Source organism: Marmota marmota, unplaced genomic scaffold, assembly GCF_001458135.2.
Source record: "Marmota marmota marmota unplaced genomic scaffold, marMar, whole genome shotgun sequence".
Taxonomy (NCBI): Eukaryota; Metazoa; Chordata; class Mammalia; order Rodentia; family Sciuridae; genus Marmota; species Marmota marmota.
Window position 1 is genome coordinate 193,921 of NW_025999928.1, and position 15,688 is coordinate 209,608.

The 15,688-nt window shown below is 41.3% G+C and overlaps 1 protein-coding gene across 4 annotated transcripts in view; it reads right to left on the bottom strand.

Annotated features, from left to right (window-relative positions):
* Frmd3 (FERM domain containing 3) overlaps positions 1-15,688 on the bottom strand; it is a 267,360-nt gene that overhangs the window by 51,569 nt on the left and 200,103 nt on the right. For all 4 annotated transcript variants that reach the window (XM_015506081.2, XM_015506082.2, XM_048800413.1 and 1 more), the window contains 4 exons: positions 13,611-13,698; positions 11,817-11,905; positions 9,321-9,384; positions 8,394-8,482 (listed from right to left, as the gene is read on the bottom strand). In XM_015506081.2, coding sequence (XP_015361567.2) covers positions 8,394-8,482; positions 9,321-9,384; positions 11,817-11,905; positions 13,611-13,698 — 330 coding nt within the window. The remainder of the gene's footprint in view (positions 1-8,393; positions 8,483-9,320; positions 9,385-11,816; positions 11,906-13,610; positions 13,699-15,688) is intronic.

Here is a 15,688-nt window from a genome sequence, read left to right on the forward strand (position 1 = left end):
CCCCCCCCCCCAATTTTCTAATGAAGAAAGAAAAGTGAATGTACAAGATGAATGAATGGAAAAAGAGGGAGAGAGTCCAATTTTGCAGGACCAGACCTTAAGTCATCCTTGTTAAGGAATTGGGACATTATTCAAAGAACAATAGAAAAGCCATGGTAATAATCTTTTGCAAAAACAAACAACAACAACAAAATCCTTGCCCTTTCCTCTCTCCCCCTCTATCCTGAGATCCATACTTTGGCAGGTCCTGATAGGACACGAGACCACACCCAACTGAGAGGATAAAAAGGCCCAGTAAAACACACTTAGATGGTCCAGGCTGGGTCCTCTGGCTTCTGTGAGGACATACCTGCTCCAAGTCCATCTGCACCATCTCCATCTCCACTCCCACCTTCTCTATTGAAGTCCAAGGGAAGGACAGTTGCTGTCCCCATTTCCTTTGGCATGGCTGTTATTCCCATACCCACAGAGGTGGCAGAAGGAGAAAGCCTTTAAGAAACCACTTTATTATTTTTAAAATTTTAAAATTCTATGTCCCTAAGGATCTTGAGGCAAAGTGGTCTGCTAAAAAGTAAATGAATCAGAGCCTTAAATGGGTTTTGGAAATTTAAACTCAACACTGCCCATTTTACAGAAGTGACCCCTAAAGTTAGCACACTAGTCAATCTCCCAGCTATAGGGGCCTGGTGGGAGAGGTGGCAGCTACCTTGACACCCACTCAGCCTTCGCTCTGTCTTTTCCAGGCCCTGTGAGGAGGCCACAACCTTCCTCTTAGGCCTAGGAGGGAGGCTGTGGCTATACACTGCCTCTCCAGAAAACCCTCAGAGCAACCCAGGAAAAGCAAGTTAAAAGATGCATTTCACAGAGAAAGCTAACGGCTATCTGCTCAGGATGAGAGGAGAGGAAAAAGCATTGGCTTCTTCCCAGCAGGTGATTCTCCTGGATGACTATTTGTGTCATTCAATTTGCTGGAGAGAGTCACCATCAATTATCTACCCTCTCAAATGTCTGGGTAGGCTCCTGGGATGCCTCAGTTGATATCTTCAATGGAATATAATGGGAGTTTAATCTAAGAGCTCAAACAACATAAACCCACCGTGAATTGGGAAACAAAGACCACAGGAAGGAAGGGAATGAATAGGGGAACAAGAAAGGTGAAATGGTGAGTGGAAAAGCTAAACAAACCCAATATGCCAACTCCTGAACATGACAGGGCAAAAGCCCCACTTGGAGCAGGTCTTAGAAACAGAGGTCTTCCAGCTTGATCGTTCGTGATTGTGATTCAGTAGGTCTGGAGAGGAATTTGTGTTTTAATCAAATATCCCAAGGTGATTCCAAGGCAGCCCACTTGCATTTGAGAACCTCTACCTCCCCAGATTCCCCTCAGTTAACCCAAGAGATGAATTTCACCTGAAAGAACAATAGCCCAGAACCTTGGTCACATCAGGTCGCTTTCCTGAGTCTCGGTTTCTCCAGGTATTTCTAAAGGAAGAGGGTATCGTAATACCTACTTCATAATGCTCTGAGGAGGGGTACATGAGATTCAGTTATTTGAAAGTGCCTAGCAGGTGCCACGTCGTTATGTGATAGTTTTCCTCCCTTCCTCCCCACCTGCCTTCACTCTTTTCCTCCATAATACTACTCTCTAAACCTCTGCAGGGTAAGAAGCTACCAAAGCCAATCCCCCAAATCCCCAGAGGGAACCACCTTGTAAACACTGAAAATAAAGAGCCCTAACTCCAGCCTACATGTTCCAGGCCCTCTGTTTATCAGGCTTTACCATCACCAGCAAGCCCAGGGGAAGAGCCTCTTCCCACCCAGTGCAGTGGAATGAATCTGCAACCTACTCAGAACAGCAGCTCACTTTCCTCCAGTTTTCTGCCTTCTTCTCTGCCCTTTCTCACTTCCACCCCCAACTCCCCATCAAAATCTCAAGCCAGAAGCATAACTAAGCTCAAGCATCTGACCTTACAGGGAAACCCAGGTAGTCTCTGCAGGACTGACCTCCCTGGGCCCTGGTCTCCAATTTCTCCCCTGGTACCTGCTATTCCAGGGGCTGGGGATGGAAGTCAGTGTTGGGTGCTAGGACACTGGGTGGTATTCCAAGAGGCCACCTCTAAAATTAATAATACATTTCCCATTTTTCAATGTTTCCCCATGGGTTAGGAGTAATAATAACAACATTTGTTACTATTGAGCCCTTACTGTGGGCCATGCTCCATCCAAAGCACCTTAAACATATTAATTTGTTTTATCCTCACAGCTCTCCCCCAGGAGGAAGCAGACCACATTAAGGAGACTGAGGCACAGAAGGGTTACCTATTGTCACATGATAAAAGCTGAGGAACCAGGCTGCAAATTCAAATCTGTCTGATTTTAGTATTTTAAAAATCAGGCTGAGCCAGACAGGCTCTGAAATTCTAATGAGCATCAGAATCACTCTTTTCCAAGCACAAGTTTCTGATTGAATAAGTCTGAGGCAGAGCCCGGAAGTCTGCATTTCAAACAAGTTCCTGGAAGTGATAGTGCTGATCCAGGGATCCTATTTGGAAAACCACCAGATTACCGCAGAGTTTTCAACCTACAGATACACATTAGCACCACCTGGGATGCCATTATCACCACCAAAGCCAGAGCCCTCATGCAGATTCACACTGTTCAAAATAACACCTGTATTGAGGTACAATCCATACACCAAAAAGCTCACCCTTTTAGATTGTACACTTTGGTGGGTTTTAGTATAATTCACACACCTGAAAATAGGATCAAAAATTAATCATCACCATCGAATACTAAAACATTTTGATCAAAATGAACCCCTCTGTGACCACTGGCAGTCATTCTTGTTTCCTCTCCTTACATCTTCCACCTTTAGCCCTAGGCAACCAGTCTTCTACTTTCTGTTTCCATGTATCTGCCTATTCTTGGCATTTCATACCAATAGAATCATATAATATTTGTAAAATGGCTTCCTTCACTTCGAATAAGGTTTCCAAGGTTCATTCATGTTATACCATGTATCTGTATTTCATTTCTTTTATGGCCGAATAATATTCTATTGTGTGGATATGCCACATTTTGTTCTTGCTTTCTCCACTCCTCTGACCCCTTCCTTAGTAAATATCCTGACCCTGCCTCCAGCTCTGACCACCTGGCACTATGTGTTTTAATGGTTTCATCTGGCACAGCAAAGCCCTGTTCTTATTTCCTGGGGAGGGGGGTTTGTTCCTTTTGTTTGGTCATTTGAACATTTGGGTTGTTTCCACTTTGTTCACCTATTATGAATAATGTTACTATGAACATTGATATACAAGTTTTGGTGAAAACTTAGACTATGATTCTAGTAGGGTCGGATCCAAGGATCCAGCCATTGGTGTCTTTTAAAAGTTCCCCCTGGTAGTTCTAATGAGTAGTCATGGGTGAGAACCGCCAGTTAGAACTTTATTACTTAAAGTGTAGTCTGTGGACCTGCATTTATAGTATTATAGCATCACCTGGAAACTGTATTCTCCATTTTAACAAGATCTCCTGGTGATTCAGGTGCTTGATAAAGTGAGCGAGGTACCAATGGAGGAAGCTATTCTGGGATCAATTTATCCTTTCTTATATTATTGTTCCTCTAGCACCCCAAATTCCCAATGAGAAATTAAGGACTGCCTTTATCCCCTGCACGTAATTCCATATTAAATGGGGACAGGGAGTATCATTTGTGCTTCCACTGGGCCTCGGTGCCTAGCACTGAAGACACCAGAGAGCTACTGACTCCTTTAAAGCATCAGATGTCCTTTCAATGAACCAGTAACCGGTAACACTGAGCTCCAGCCCCCTGGAGCTGGTGGCACCTAGACAACACATGGTATAAAAGAAGCTCTTAAATGGTGATTAAGTCTGTGCTAGGGATCCCTGGGATCTGGAGTAAACAGGAAAGTCAGAGTTTCTGCTTCTGGGCGCTGTTCCCAGGCAGCAGATCTCAGAGCCAGAATTTTCAAACTGGATCGGTGGCCCTGAGCCAGCTGACAACCAGCAGCACATTCATGTCTTTAAAGTACCCTGGGGAATTCCTAGGCAGCAGCCATCAGGACTCCCTGTTCCCATGGCAAGTGGAGTAAAAATGGAAGGAGAAAACCAGCCCCAACCCAGGAAACGAGATTAGGGCCTTGCTCTGCCAGCTGTGCCAGTCACACAGACTTGGAGGCGCGGCCAGGACCTCTGTCTTCCTGGACAAGGGCTGGAGTTGCATTGGAAGCAGGCACCACCCCTGAGGTGGTTCACAGAACCAGAGCCCTGTGGAGTCAAGGGGACTGGGCTGTGTATCCAACTGGTGCTCAGATACTTTCATCATTTCAGAGGGGAAATAATAATGGTCATATCAGCACCTGCCATTTATCCACGGTTTTTGTGCCTAGCAGCACCAAACAGTGCAAGGCAGGTTATTACCACTGAATTTGATAGATGAAAAGTAAAGACAAGGCTCAACAGTTTTAGGGATTTGTTCCAGGTCACACTGCTGGTAAGTGACAAGATCAAGCTTCAAACCCAAGCCTGTTTACTTTCAAAGCATACACTTATTATGCTTTGCCACAGGAAAGCATGCAAATGCACACCTGAGTTCCAGTCCCCTACAGATTAAGACTGAAGGCAGCAAGCACTTCAGAGCCTTGCCCAAGGTCACACAGCTGGAGAACAAGCAATATCTTCCCTTCTTCCTAAGAACAAGGAAGATTATGTGATTATGGAGGAAAAGCAAAAAGTTATAGAAAATCTCAGATCAGCACAAATGCTCAGGTTTTAGAAGTCCTAATGAGAAAGGCGGGGTAGCATGGCCTAAAAAAGACACAAGGACTCGGTCAGTGGCACACAGTCTGTCATGTGTGCTGACAGGTAAACTCTCTGGGTCTTCTGAAGCATCAACAAATGTCTGGAAGGGATTTCTTGGACTGTCTGGTTGGTCCTGTTAGTGACAGAATGGTCAGACTGGCCTCTGTGCTGCCTGGCCGCTACTTCACCTACCCCAAAGTGTGCAAAACAGATTCCCTGGACTGCACTTTTTTCCTCCCTCTATCCTCTCTTTTCAGCACCACTTTGCCAGTACTTCATTCCATCTGTCAGCTGGTTTTTCCACACATGATGAAACAACATGTGTGAAAAATAATGAATTAATGTCTCTAAATTATTCTTTGATAGGGAGTTCTTTGATAGGACCCTATGATTTCACTATGATTCCAAGATGGTGCCAAAGTCCCTCCCAGTAAGACTCACTGAGAAGGCTCTGAAAGAAAGCTTCTACTCCTTCCTCACACAGAATGCCTGTGAATCATCAAGAGTGACATCATACCTACACCACATCCCTTTTTCAAGATGGTGGAGCCTCCATATCTGGCCCAAGTTCTCCTTGCTCTTCATTTCCCTACATGCTATGTCATCTACCCTCTGCTCAGTCTTGTATAGCCACTCATCTTGCTAAAATGTGTCTTCTACTTTCCTGCCTTGGTCCCTTACCCGGGCCAGGATGTCCTTCCTCCACCTGAGGGGATCTTCAACCCCTTAGAAGCCCCAGCAGCAAAACTCATGCTCTCCTCGGAAGTCCCCCTGTCATTTTATTTTCAGTCCCCTTTTGGTCTCTACCATGAAATTAAAATCTCCTAAAGACAGGAACCATGCCTTATCAATTTGACCCAGTAAATACATTTTCTTTCTTTTTTTTTTTAAATGGTTAATTCTTTTTTTTTAATATTTATTTTTTAGTTATCGGTGGACACAACATCTTTGTATGTGGTGCTGAGGATCGAACCCGGGCCGCACGCATTCCAGGCAAGCGCGCTACCGCTTGAGCCACATCCCAGCCCCTACATTTTCAATGCCTATAATCTTCAGGAAATACTCAGAAAAGAAGACTCAGAGAGATTAGATCTATAAATGCATATATAAATATAATAAAAGAGTGCCATATCTATCTTGTCTTTGCCTTATTGTCTTGACTCCATTTATCAACTCCTTCATTTACAAGAAAACATTAACTCAAATAGCTAACTCAATGTTTTTAAACAGGAAGCAGCCATTCCATCAAAGGAAGAACCGAGGAGTTCCAAAATCTTAAGGCTCCAAAAACTGTCAGTTCCTCAAATGGGTAAATATGGGATTACCCTCTGGCCCAGCAATTCCACTCCAGGTATAAAACCACATAAAAATGTATGTGTGGATATTCATTGTAGCATTCTTCATAACAGCTCAAAAGAGAGAGCAACCCAAATGCCCATCAACTGATGAATGGTTAAATAAAATGTGGTATACTCATGTAGTACAATATTACTCAGCTATAAAAAGAAATAAAGTACTAACAAATGCTACAACATAAATGAAGCTTGAACATATGCCAAGTGAAAGAAGCCAAGCACAAAAGGTCACATTGTTTATAATTCCATTTTACAAGAATGTCCAGAATAGGTAAATCCATGAAAACAGAAAGTAGATCAGTGGTTGTCAAGGGCTGTGGAGTGAATGCTATTGGATACAAGGGTTTTGGAGGGGTTGATAAAATTGTTCAGGAATTAGATAATGGTGATGATTGATTAACAGTGTGTCTTATACTAAAAAACACTTAATTGTATCCTTTAAAAGGGTGAATTTTATGGCATGCAAATTATATTCTAACTTTCAAGATATTTTTTTAAAAACAAAACCAAAAAAGACACAACCTCCAATTAAAGACTAAGAGCATCAAACCCTCTGCATTTCCCTTTGTAAACTCTCACAAAGGCAGAGATTTCAAGACATATTGATCTTTTTCTTTAATATTTATTTAGTTGTAAATGAACACACAATATCTTTATTTATTTTTATGTGGTGCTGAGGATTGAACCCAATGCCTCACATATGCGAGGCAAGCACTTTACCAATGAGCTACAGGCCCAGCCCTGACACACTGATCTTTCAGAGGCCAAAAGAACCCCATTTCTACCAGTCTCCAAAGACTGCAGGGGGCACAGGAATACCTTGAGGTATTGATGGTGTGGAAAGATCTACTGATTCTCATCACCTTTTCCTGTCATTCCTAGAAGCCCAGCATTTTGTGGATTGTCTCATCTAGGGGTTTTCAAATTATTCTTCTTTTAGGGTTTGCCCAGTGTGAGGGATGTGAAACGTGGGACTCTCAGTGCTAACTGTGGGGAGATTCCAAGATATCATCCAACTGGTCATCCAAGTTCAAGGAACCATGAACAACAGGTGAAGGATCTTCAATCTCCTATCCAACTCTGGCCCCATCTACAATCCCAGCTTCTCTACTTTTATCCCTCTACACACTGGGCTTTGGCTACATTTCACTTAAGGAAAAGTAGTCTAGGGCTGAAAACAGGTTTACAAATCATTATCCAAGCCATCATTCTCCTGATGGTCCTGTCAGCCACAGCCCAGGAGGTTCAGAGACAGCATTTAAATATAATAAAAAGAGCTGTATTAAAAGAAATGAATATGCAACCATTTGCAAAACTTCAAGGGCATTTTCAGTGAGATGAGTCTAATGAGGAAGGCAGAATCTAAGTGTGGGGAAAACTGAGCAAAATTCACCTGGATGAGCAGCAGGGTGGGATGACCTGGTCAGGGAAGATTAGGTCCTTGACTGTGTCCATTACCACTGCTATTCCAGTCAGCAAGTGGGTCTCCTCCATGTGAACCTTTCGAAGTCTGAGTCTTATGGGTGGTTTTTGAAGTCCTCCTGTCCAGCCCAACTTTCCATATTCTGAGATTATGAAGGAATTCTACCAGTCAACCTTTGCCTCTCATTTCTATATACTGAGACAAGACTCTCTTCCCAAAGTATCCTGTGAGGGCACATTCAACCCACACTCAGAATAAGCCAGAAGTTCCAGAAAGAATTAATTCTGCCCTCCAGAGAAGCCCTTAACCAAAATGAATGGGGAATTGGTAGATAAACAGCACTGCATATTTGCCCGTTTGCAGAAGCACATTGGGGCCTGTTATATAGTCTCCAATAGTTCCCTAGCAGAGCTGAGCCTGGCTACCCACAGTAGGCATATGCTCAGTAATTCACCCTATATTATTTACTTCTCTGTCTCAATTCCATGCTGCACCTGTTGGCTTCATCTCAAATAAACTTCTTGCACTGAACTCTATCTCAAGGGCTGTGCTTCTAGGGGAACAGCAAACCAGAAATAGATTCTGTGCACAGTTTTCTATGGGAAACATAGAGTTCAGAACTCAGTCAGGCCAACAATGGCTAGGAGTCACCCTGAACAATGCAAGAAATTTATAATTCACCTAAATATAACAAAAAGAGCTTCATTAAAAGAAATGAATACACAACCACTTGCAAAACATCAAGGGCTCCATGAGTGCTTTTAGAACATATGATTAAGTGACTAAAAGCTACTTACTTATAAAAGGCCTGGTTCTCCACCCCGCACTTCCAAAGATGTTTGCAGGCAGCTGGTGTTGAAGTATGGAATGCCAACATGGCTTTTTTCTAATAAAATATAACAAAACAAGAAAGGGCAAGTTAAACACAGTTTATGTTTTTTACTTCAGGTATTTACCTACTTGTGTCCTGCCTCCTACCACACATATTTGAAATAACTAAATACATTACTATATTCTATAAAGTGTGGTTGGAGTGACATTCCCCTTCCCTAACCCACCATGGACCTCAATCATCTATCTAAGGCCTGATTCAGATACAAAGCAGCTTCACAAACCTTCTCGACACTCCAGGCATCACCTACCTCCCTATCAGATTGGGATTATTTTAAAATTTATTTGCCATCCTTGAATAACTAATACTTAAGTTGATAAATAGGGTCAAGAAAATATGCAAACTTCGGAACTAGCCCTAAGGTTCAATGTTTGGTGATGGCCTTCTCCCAAATCCATTCTCAAGCAAGCTCACAACCTATATTTGGTAGCTCCTTTATTTTAACAATATTGGGACTTACAGACTGCTTACAACACCCAGCCCTGTTGATATTTAGCTCTATAAGTATCTTCATGTGTTTCACACAGCTGCATCTTGGCATGAAGAGGGAGGGAGAGGGTCCATCTTTTATTCCTATCTTTATCCTCATCTGTTTTTCACACAGGGCTACATAGTCAGCATTGCTCACTGATGTTATTCTTAAACATGCAAACCCAATGTTTATTTGTTCACCTCTAAAATGTTTTCAGCTATAGCTGCCATCATCATTACACTTCAAAGTCACGGTCTTTGGGGGCTACAATGCTCTAGCCATGTTTTATTCTCAAAGCTCTCTCATACACATACATTCGCACACATACAGCAACAGGAAGTTAGAAAAACAATATCTGACCTCCTTCTGGGTGCCAATTACATAAAATGTCTTCCCTTCAAACTTCAATTTGCAGACATCTGGCCTAAGAGAAGAAAGACTCTGAGTGAGAAGGAAAAAAAAATGGCAGCTAACCAAAGTACCTGGCCTTCCCATAGGAATCTGGCTGACTCATAAATGCCAAGCAGACTGCAATAAAACAAGATATTATCTTATCATTGGTGAAGGTCTAATGAGCAGTGCAAAGCCCCAAGTGAATTATACAGCAATTTTTTTCTCCAAGAGAGGACCCGTGGGCAGCTCAGGATTACTTTTTCCATTTTTTACAGTGAGGCTACATCTTCCTTCCAAGGAGCTCTAGAGTATTAGTGAACATCAATGACCAAAACAACATTAATTGGCCTGCTCACTTTGCAAGGTAGGAAGAATGTGGTTATTTCAGAATCTGTTAGTGAGATAATATGGATTCAAGATATCTGACTTTCTAATCCTTCCACATCAATCTTTAAGGAGCACCTAGACCACACTGCAAAATTTTCACTCCTACTCTCCCTGATTATAAAAGAATTGCTTTATTACACATTGAAATGCTCAAAATTGTGAGAACAACTTGATGAATGACAACATGTGGCCAGGGTGACTTTAGATTTTATCTTAAGGAGCTGTTCGATTAAAACCTGCCTAGAATGTCGGACCCAAGTCAGCTCCTCAATGAGAAGATAGGTGTAAAGACAGGATTCTAATTTAACTCCTTTGATTTAATTCCTAGGTTAGTGATACATGTCTCTTGTGCTTTTTCTGGGGAAAAAAAGAACAGGTAATACTCTCTCTCTCACTTACCTGAACCTCTGTGGCATGATTCTATTAGCCTGAGGACTTATTCCCAAACTGCTGTCAAATTCTTCCCTCTTGTAGCATCTTCCCTCTTTAGCACCTGGTTTTCTTTCTAACCCTCTGTACTAGATTAGCATCAGTTACCCAATGTATACTGCATTCCCTACACTGTCTGCTCTTTTCTAAGACCCCAATTTCTCTAAATAGCTTCCTTGTCCTCTCATTGGCTTCTACTCAATTGACACTTTCAGCCCCCCTCTGTGCCCACTTATTCTCTTCTTCCACAATTAGCACTCTCAAAACTCAAAACTCTTATTTGCACTTAATATATCACTTAAATTCATTAATCACTTTAATGAATTAATCTGTTTTAACTTAGGTGGAGGATTTTTGAGAGTGACACAGTTTACTGGATTATTAAAAAAAACACAACTAGGATTAACATAAGAAAATTTTCTTTAGTAACATGTGTGTACAAAGTAGGTACAAATACATATGCCTAAGAATAAGCCAGGAAGAATGAGATCCACATCAGTACCATAACCAGGAACACCAGAAAGATGCAGACAAGATAGAGAAGTCAGAAATGAACCATCTGGAGATTATTTATCTCCAGCCCTCAATATGCTCAGAAATAAAACAAGATCAAAAGAAATTACTCTACATTTGAGATGCACCATGTTTTAACCTAACTACTCCAGGGCTCAAGCAATTCAGAAAGCTGAGGATCTGACCCTTCTTCCTTCAGTCCTCCCAATCTGCATGCCATTCTGAGTGGACATGCCTACTATTTCCAATAGCAACTTCACTGATAATGCTGGATGACAAATAGTGAGTTCGCACAAAGGATTGGACAGGAGTGTGAGGAAGAGTGGGAGAAAGTGGGCCCTGAGTTGCTCCAAGGAACTGATATGGTATGAGTATGGCTTGTCTCTTAAAGTTCCATCTTCTGGAAGTTTGGTCCCCAATGTAGTTGTATTAAAAGGTGGTGAGATCTTTCGGGGATGGAATCTAGTGGGAGGTAACTATGTCATCACCACCCTTGTGAAAGAAGGGATTAATGCTGAACTCACAGAATAGTTTAGGTCTTACAGGAGTGTATTATTTCCCAAGAAAGCTGGTTGTTATAAAAGAGTACCTCCCCAGTCTCTTGCTTTCACTCGTGCACACAGGCTCTTTGTACTTGCCTACTTATCCTTCTCCTCTACTTCTTTGCCATGTTGTGGCTCATCTAAGAGGTCCTCCCCAGATGCTGACACCATGATACCTGGACTTTCGAGTCACCAGAATCATGAGCTAAACAAACCTCTTTTCTTTATGCATTGTCCAGCTTCTGATATTTTGTTATAGCAATACAAATAGACTTAGGAGTTTATACCTTTATTTCACTCTGATCCAGCCTGAGTTCCCTCATATAGTCAGATCATTAGGAGTTTCTGGTGAATATAATGTCTCTTTGAAGGCAAAGCCCCCAAGTCTAGGTACCCTAAGGTGACTATTTAGTTTTATAAATCTAGTTTCCCACTTAGGGCAATCTAGATTGGGATTCGTTTATGATGAAGTTCCAAGGCAAAGAAATGAATTCTAGACATTCTACCTGAGATGGAAATAAAAATCCAAAGGGAGGAAGTGGGAAAGAAGAAGAAGAAAAGTGGTAGGCCAGTTTTCCAAAGAAATACTCACCATTTTATCAAGTGGATTCTCTTATTTCCCTGGAATACCACAAAGCCTGCAGCAGTGAATCCTAAAAACGTCGTTGTGCCTGTTGAATCCTAAAAACAGAAATAAAAACCTGTTGGATTGAGGAAGATAGAGAAAATGACAAATGGCATGCTTACTCATTTTCACCCTGAATTAATTTTCAGTCAAGTCCAATGATTGTAGCAATAAACTAAGTTTCTGAGATGAAATTTCTAAGAACAGGACTTTCAAAACCTGGGCAAGGTCCAGGAAGCTGTAGCTTTTTCCTTTTTTGTAACGGACGTTCTGCCTCACCAGGAACCTTCTGGAAGTATACATATTACTCCCAAACATCACATCTTTTTCCAAGTACCTTCTGGGGCTGCCTGAGTTCTAGATCAGCTCTATAATGTAAGTAAACTGTTCTTGGTACCATTAGCCCTCTAATACAATGAAACAAAATGCCTGAGTATCTTCTCTGATTCAAACCAACTAGGACTTCTGATCTTTGCAATATAAAAATGTCCAGAAAAGCCTAATTGGCCTACAGCCTAGACAAGGAACACTCAGTCAAGTAAGACCAAGGATTAACAATAACAAAATCAACTCAGTCTCCAAGTAATCCATAAGAAAAAAAGAGGCTCAATTTCTGGTTAAAATATAAATTACTAAGTGGAATAGACTGATTTAAAACATTACTAAAAGGGGCAGCTGGAATATATCCTAAAACAATTGTGTAGGATGCAAATGCCAAATGTGGACAAGTACACTGCCTTGGCTACAAATGGAATCATCTGGGAGCCTGGTTCTCCTCCCCAGCAGACTCTGATATAATGGAGGCAGGGTGTGTTCTGGGAGCAGATGTTTATGAAGCTCCCAAGGTGCTTCTAATGAGCAGCCTGAGCTGAACACTCAAAACTGGTACTTAGCTAAATAAGTTGGTCCAATCTAGGCACATAAATATTCTAGGGTTTATGTGGAAGGGGCACTAGTGGGTTGTGGTCACTACTTCCAATATAGCCCAACAAATTATATTTAAGAACCTGACTGATATATTTAGTTTAGTTTTAGTGCTAGTGTCTGGTTGATATACAGTTAAAATGTGGAAAGGCAATGTATATTGCCTGTGTATGTCATTTTTAGAAAATATGTACACAGCATCCCTAGGAGCTTGATGAAAAGGGAGATTTCCCAGCTGCACCCCCAGAATTCTGACTCAGTAGATCTGGGGTGGAGCACAAGTGATTCTGCTAAAGATGGTCTGTGTTTCACCCTTATGAGAAATACTGCCAAATACTATGAGTAAAGGAAAAAATAAAAAGAAGTACTACTAATGCCATGGTGTAATTTGAAATATTTCTTTATTTCCTTCCACTTTCCCATTTTTAATGACTATATTCTTGCTGGGTAATTGCTTTGAAAGCAAATCTCTTGGGATCCTCTATCTTTTAAAAAAAAAGAAAGAAAGAAAAGAAACATCTACTTGATGAATAAACCCATGTATGGTAACTTAGAAAAAGTGGCTCCTACATTACAATTAGCAAGTTACTGGAAGACTCTTAGAGGCTTAGAGAAAATCAACTGCCAAGACTCCTTGATGAAGAGGGAGATTTCCCAGCTGCACCCCTGGAATTCTGACTCAGTAGTGACCACAACCCACTAGTGCCCCTTCCAATTAGGAGTTGTGGGTCAGGCTGTGGAAATCTCCTAAGAGGGTTCTACCAGACCCGAACACCAACTAACTTTATTTTGGGCAAATCAATCATTATGTGGTGATCTGCTGTAGGGGGTAGTTACCTTGCATGGATGTGGATCCACCCCATAGGTTTCCAAAGTGTGAGCTTTCAGGAGTAAGTTAAATTCAGACACTGGTGGGCTCTGGCCTCTAAAATCACACAAGAAAAGTTTAGGGAGTTAAAACAGGAAATATAAGAAACATGGAGTCCCTTCAATCCATCAAATATACTACTCTAAACTAAAGAGAAAAATCCCTAAATGAATAGTAATCGGTAAAGCTGGTAATTATTTCTCACCATGAGGAGCCCTTTGTTAAGAAATCTGAGCTCACATTCTCTAGCGAATTGTTCCAAAATATGCTCACATGTCTTCTGAGAACTCCAGTGACCCATACAGTTAATCAAGGTTATCAAGTTACCAATAAACAGGTCCTTGTAAATTCAATCTTAATACAAAATAAAACTCAGCATCTGTTTCTTTCCTTCTCATTTTAAAAAGATTATCCAGGGTAAATGGCATTTCTTTTTGCTTGGGGTAGAAACTGGTCAATCCTGTTACTCCATCAACAGGCCTAAACAGAGCCATCTAGCCAACAAAGAATTGTCAGCCGTTCTACAGAAAGCCCTGGATTTGGAAAGGAAATCTCCACCACTAGACCCAGACTGTCCTCTAGGGTGGTAAACAAGGTCTTGGACTCAAAGGGGAGGAAAAGGAGACTACAAATATAGATGACCTTGAAGTTCTCTCAGGGCCAACTTAAACACCAAGAATTGAGCAACATTTCAAAGACCCCACTTTGGCTAACATTAAAATGTCACATTTATAATTAATATATTATAATACCATATAAAATCAGAATCATTCCCCAAAGATAATTACATAACTAACAACCAAGAAGAATTTGCTTTGGAAAACAACAGAAATTCATTTTTATTTTTGAAAATGAATTTTGTTCCTATTTGTCCAAGGAGCATCTTAATCCAACAAACAACACTTTGGTTATTTCTTTTATCTTTTTCTTCCCTTCCCCACTCCCCCTTTGACCTCTAGACACTCTCTCTCTCTCTCTCTCTCTCTCTCTCTCTCTGTGTGTGTGTGTGTGTGTAACTCCTTTGAAAGGCCCTAGTAAATGTATTTTGAAGCTTCTAGGTCTCCATGCCTTTTAAACCTTCGTTTCATTCTCTTTATCTCTGTCTTCTGACACGACATCTTGAATTATTTCATAATTCAAACTTCCAGCTTACCAATTCATTCTTCCGCTCTGTGCGTTCTGATTTTCATCTTATTTATGTCTTTTAAAATATCAATTAAGCATTGCTTTTCCAATGTAATGTCTTTTTGTGTTGTGAAGTAGTAGCCTGTTTTTATTTCATGAACATGAATGCCTCTTCGCCTTCTCAGGATTTCTGTTCATTTCTTGGAAGGTCCAATCCTATTTGCTCCATGAAGGCTACTTTCTTGGTGAGGGTCCTTTTGGGGCTGAGTCGGTCTCTCAGGGAGTTGTTTTCTTAAGTGCTTGGCAATCCTTGTTTGGATGCTCACCTTGTATACATCCCTTTGGCAAAGTGGCCTCCAGATGTTGTAGGCAAGGGTGAGATGTGCCGTGTGGGAAGAATATGTCTCTTGATCTGGGGTAAAGTTTTTTGTTCCTTCTGGAAATTTCTTTGCTCATGCACAGGACACCTCAGCTCAAGCCCACTGCTGCCCCTGACTCAGCACAGGCCAACCAGAGGAAGGGGTCAAAGTTGCCCAACTTCTCCCAGTGCAGTTGCCTGCCCTCTGTGATGGCTGCTTGGCCCATCCATAGTCCAAATCACCCAGAACCATTGCTATCTTGTGAATGTTTGGCCTGGATCCTTAAAGATGGAATCCTTTCTTGTATATCCTTTGACTAATGTTTTTCCTATTATCCACAGGAACTTGGGGAAGAAAAGGAAGGTTGCCAAATAGGATACCTGTTTCTTTTAAATAAAGTGTTGATTTTGAAATCCATCTATTTCAGAATGTTCCTAAGGAATTACCTCAAAGTCTTCTTTAGGAAAATAAAGTCTTCCTGAAGCTCTTCAAGATTTCTTCTTCAGTTTTAGTGTCTGAAACTTCACTGTGATACAGTATACTTGGGGAGAATGCTTATTTAT